The 5,387-nt window shown below is 59.8% G+C and overlaps 1 protein-coding gene across 1 annotated transcript; it reads left to right on the top strand.

The window, feature by feature from the left end:
• The first annotated feature begins 2,501 nt into the window (after nt 1-2,501).
• On the top strand, nt 2,502-5,075 carry CEBPA (CCAAT enhancer binding protein alpha). The gene has a single exon (XM_036275055.1). The coding sequence runs from the start codon at nt 2,612-2,614 to the stop codon at nt 3,698-3,700; it is 1,089 nt and encodes a 362-aa protein (XP_036130948.1). The 5' UTR covers nt 2,502-2,611; the 3' UTR covers nt 3,701-5,075.
• The last annotated feature ends 312 nt before the right edge of the window (nt 5,076-5,387 follow it).

Consider the following 5,387-nt stretch of genomic DNA (forward strand, 5'->3'; position numbering starts at 1 on the left):
TCTCCTTACAAAGTCACCAATCCTATCAGATTAGGACACCACCCTTATGACCTTTAAACTTAATTACCTCCTAAAAAATAACCATCTCCAGATACTGTTGCATTGGGGGTTAGGGCTTCAATATATTAATGGTGGGTGGGAGGTGAGGGTACACTATTTAGTCCATAGCATCTCCCCAAACAAAATTTGTTGATACCTCCCCCAGAGCCTCATATTCGCCAGGGCAGGGTGTCCCATAGCACATCAATCCTTCATGCCCATTTGTGTCTCCTAACAGATCTTTGATGAATGAATGGATGCCGTCCCTCCACCCCTGCTTTTTCGGGGTCCTGCTCTGTGAGGAGGCCTCTGTCTCCCAGCAGACTGTGTGGTGACCTATCTGTCTTTCTAACTGTGCCCAGAGCTCCAAGAGGGCAGAGGCCACTTCTGCCTTATCTCTGGGCACTAAGCACCTTGCACAGAGCTGGCCTTGTGGGGAGAATTCTGGTTCTGCTGTGGAAGGACCTGTGACCCGGGGTGTGTGCCCCCTTGGGTGCCTCTCTCGCCCCCACTCACCCTATTGACAAAGCCTGATTCCAACAGCTCCCCCAGCCCTGGGAGCTTCTGAGATTTCCCCTCATCCTAAGAGGAGATACTCCTGCTGTAGCCCTGGCAGGGGTAGAGCCTACGAACAGGACACTTCCAGTAGCCTTTTGATTGTTCCTACACTGGGTCTGCCATTATTCCCAGCACTGCAGAAAAACTGCAAATCCCACTCGGAGTTTTCCTTGAGGCTCCAAAGGTGCTGGTGTCGAAACGGGTCCTGCATCTGGCCGAAGGAGCTGCGCCTCGGCTCACGTAGGTTATTTATTTAATATATCTACTTTTACTCTCAGTTCAAAAACAGCAAGCTAAAAATATTTTGTCTGAGGTCTGGACTAAAAACTGAAGCAGTTGAGTCATTAATCGCTGAAAATATGTTGACTAGTAACTTGATTAAAGCACAAATTGCTTCTATACTGTGACCACAGTGGCAACCAGGCCGTGTGTTTTGCTCTGGCCTGGAGGGCTCCTGGGCGGGTTGTGGAGCTTGGCCAAGGCTGGGAAGGCTGCTTTCTGCGAGAGGGTCTTAAAAGCGCAGCCAGGCACACCTCCAACCAACAGCCAGGCAGCACCCGACTTCAGAGCACGAAGTCGAAAGGGCGGTAGGGGCGGAGGATAGTAGCAGGAGCGACTTTCGGCCCCATGAGGCCCCCTGTGAGACCTGCTGTCCCCCTGATCCCCACATAGAATGTGCGAGACTCCACGTGGCTGCGAGACGTGCTGCCATAAACCCCTTCCCCCGACAGCAGTGAGTGTGACGCGGCGCGGCGCCCAGGGGGCACTGGGCCTGGCCGCCTTGCCCCCCAGGATCTCGGGTGACTGAGCGCCCTGGAAACCACCCAGCAGGGTTCCCCCATTAGGTGCTCAGACCCCCTGCCTCCGAGACTCAGAGGCCCGGGCTTCCTCGACCCCCCTGCTCCCACCTCGGAGCCCACCTGAATAGGGAGTAGGGGAGAAGGCAGCAGTTTCCAACCCCGCTGACAGCCAGCCCGCTTCAGGATCCCCGTTCCGGAGGCAAGTTCGCCTCCTCCTTCCGTGCGCTCCCCTTCGTCCCGGCACCCCAGCCCCGGCATCCAGCTCGGCCCGTCGCACAGGAAAAAACTGGCTGCCCCGCGCGGGGTAGCCGCGCCAGCCACGCGCACTGAGCAACCATGGAGCTCCGGCTAAGAGAAGTAATTAGAAAGAAAAAGTTTTCCAGCCCAGGCGGTCAAACCCGACGAGTCCACCCGGTTCCCTGGCCGCGGCCGCTTGCCCTTCCCTCTGCTCCCTGCGGGGTCCTAGCGCCCGGCGCTGCGGAGTCCCTGGAACCCCGAAGTACTGCGAACGGCGCAGAAGTACTTCTGCAGAATATCGGTGGGGTCGTCCGGACGTCAGAGATAAAGAAGCAAAATCTCTGCGCTCCGGGCCTGTGTGCGCTGGGCTGTACTTCCAAAACTGTTCTCTGCCCCCACCCCCACTCCTTCTCCACGTCGCCACCTTCCAGAAACCCCGATCCCGGACAAGACTGGTTCTAGCTTTTAAAGCGAGCCGGCGCCACAGTAGCTCGGAGACCAAGACTTGCACTACACCAACCCCCTGCGCGGCGCCTGGGTGCTCCCGGGCTCCCTGGGCTTTGGTTGGAAGTGGGTGTCTCGGGGAGGCCAGAGAAGAGGGGTCCGCCACTAACCACGTGTGCGTGGGGGCGACAATTAGGCGGAGGGTGGAGCACCGCGCGCGGATCACCGATCTGCTGGAGGCTCAGGGGCCAGTGGGCGTTGCGTCGCGGCCTCTCCAGCCCCACATACCGTTTTCTCCTGAAGGCGGGCCCTAAGACCCAGGAGGCGCCACACGCCGTCGCCGATGGTAAGACACTAGAGGGCGACAGCTGTCCCGGTATAAATGCGGGGCCCGCGCGGGCCTGGCCATTCGCGACCCGGAGCTGCGCGGGCGCAAGCAAGTAGGGGCTCCCGGTGGGCGGTGGCAGCATCGGTGCCCCGCGCAGCCTGGAGGCCGCCGAGGCTCGCCATGCCGGGAGGACTCTAGCTCCCCCATGGAGTCGGCCGACTTCTACGAGGCGGAGCCGCGGACCCCGATGAGCAGCCACCTTCAAAGCCCCCAGCACGCGCCCAGCAGCGCCGCCTTTGGCTTTCCCCGGGGCGCGGGCCCCGCGCAGCCCCTCGCCCCACCTGCCGCCCCGGAACCGCTGGGCGGCATCTGCGAACACGAGACGTCCATCGATATCAGCGCCTACATCGACCCGGCCGCCTTCAACGACGAGTTCCTGGCCGACCTGTTCCAGCACAGTCGGCAGCAGGAGAAGGCCAAGGCGGCCGCGGCCCCCGTGGGAGGCGGCAGCGGCGACTTTGACTACCCGGGAGCCCCGGTGGGCCCAGGAGGCGCTGTTATGCCCGGGGGGGCGCACGGCCCACCTCCCAGCTATGGCTGCGCGGCGCCCGGCTACCTGGACGGCAGGCTGGAGCCCCTGTACGAGCGCGTCGGGGCGCCAGCGCTGCGGCCGCTAGTAATCAAGCAGGAGCCGCGTGAGGAGGACGAGGCGAAGCAGCTGGCGTTGGCCGGCCTCTTCCCCTACCAACCGCCGCCGCCACCGCCACCGCACCCGCACCCGCACCCGCACCCGCATCCGCACCCACCGCCCGCGCCCCTGGCTGCCCCGCACCTGCAGTTCCAGATCGCGCATTGCGGCCAGACCACCATGCACCTGCAGCCCGGCCACCCCACGCCGCCGCCCACGCCCGTGCCCAGCCCGCACCCAGCACCCGCGCTCGGCGCCGCTGGCTTGCCGGGCCCTGGCGGCGCGCTCAAGGGGCTGGCCGCTGCGCACCCCGACCTCCGCACAGGCGGAGGCGGCGGCGCGGGTAAAGCCAAGAAGTCGGTGGACAAGAACAGCAACGAGTACCGGGTGCGGCGCGAGCGCAACAACATCGCCGTGCGCAAGAGCCGGGACAAGGCCAAGCAGCGCAACGTGGAGACGCAGCAGAAGGTGCTGGAGCTGACCAGTGACAATGACCGCCTGCGCAAGCGGGTGGAACAGCTGAGCCGCGAACTCGACACGCTGCGGGGCATCTTCCGCCAGCTGCCCGAGAGCTCCCTGGTCAAGGCCATGGGCAACTGCGCGTGAGGCGCCCCGCGGCGGGACCGCCCTGGGCCGGCCCCTGGCTGGGACCCAGGGAGTGCTTTTGGGTCTCCGGATCTCAAGACTGCCCGAGCCGCGCGTGCCAGGACTAGGAGTTTCCGATGCCAACTGAAAGCCTGGACTGTCGCGCGTGCCCCTTGCCTTCTTCTGCGTGCGACACGGTGCGTCTAAGATAAGGGGTCAGGCAGTAGTTTATCCCTGTAAGAGAGAAGCGCCGCGGGGCCAAGCCGGGAGCCTGGCAACTCTAGTATTAAGGAATAACCTTGTGCCTTGGACATGCAAACTCACCGCTCTGATTCCTACCAAGTAGGGGGAGCAAATATGTGCCTTGTCATTTTATTTGGAGGGTTCCTGCAGCAGGACCCCGTAAGAGAAGGAGGGGTGCAGGCTTCCGGATGGAGCAGAGATCCTACAAGCCAGCCCCAGCTGCTCCTCAGCTACTTGTCCTTGGAGGGGAGGAAACACAGGGATCTGGGGCTTTGAACCTAAGATCGTTCTAGTTCTTCATGAAGGTAGAGGGTCCCTAGTGCCTTGCCTCTAACTTCCCAGCCTACAACGGACTGGGCTTCCAGGGCAGAACTCCCTGAGATCTGAGTCACCATGTGACCAGTGGGAGACCTCACCCCCAGTCAGACCAGAAAGCTAGGTGTGGATTAGCTATAAGGACATATGGGAATGGTGGCCCGGTGCAAGAGGGGAACCTAGAGGTCTGGTCTGGGGGTTGGGGAAGGGTTGACGGGACACTGGGACCATCAGCCATGTCTATACTGTTTGTCGCCAACATTGCCATACAAACATGAAGCACAGTCAGTCCATCCCAAAGGGACCCAAGTTATGAGAAGCTTTCCAAATATTTTGCTTCATCAGCCTATATCAACATTTGTATCTGGCCTCTCTGTGTCCCAGTGGTGCCTTGTGCAATGTGAATGTGCATGTCTATGCTAAACCACCATTTTCTTTGGTTTTTGTTTTGTTTTGGTTTTGCTCAGATACTTGCCAAAATGAGACTCTTCGTCAGCAGCTGCAGGGAGGGTCTGCGGCTCTCTTTCCTTTGGTTTTGGGATCGCTTTTGCTCCCAGGGGAACCAAAGAGGCAAGATGGGCTTCCCCTGGGGGTGACTGGGGGCCTTGGTCCCCTGCAGCCCCAAGCTGCCCACAGGCTTGTCCCCCACCAAGGTCCTGGCTCCCGGTCTGGAAGGGAGGCAGCCTCCAATCAACACACGCAGATCGCTGGGCTTGGGAGCAGGGAAGGACGGCTTGGTTCTCTTCTTTTGGGGAGAACGTCGAGTTTCATGCTAGATGTTTTATGTATTATATCTATAATATAAACATATCAAAGTAAATGTTGGTGTTTTTTTAAAAGCAGAAAAGCTATTTTCCATGGTTTTCTGTGGGCCAGGTCACATTTGTAAATAATCACAGCATACTTTCTGGCTGAGATCCTGACTTTCATTCACTCTCCACCCATCATGAGCCCCTCTTTAACATTAAAGGGGTGACTTCTCCCAACCAAGGCAAATAAATGGCAGAAGGAGGACAAGGCTCCAAGCTAAGAATGCCAAAGCCTGAAGAGAGTCTCCTGGCTGGAGACTGTTTTGGGAGACAGAGGGTCATGGGACCTTGATGTGGCCTCTCATGGCCCTTTGAGAGAAGAGGGATTCGGAGAGGGAGCC

This window comes from Molossus molossus, unplaced genomic scaffold (genome assembly GCF_014108415.1).
Source record: "Molossus molossus isolate mMolMol1 unplaced genomic scaffold, mMolMol1.p scaffold_m16_p_21, whole genome shotgun sequence".
NCBI lineage: Eukaryota > Metazoa > Chordata > Mammalia > Chiroptera > Molossidae > Molossus > Molossus molossus.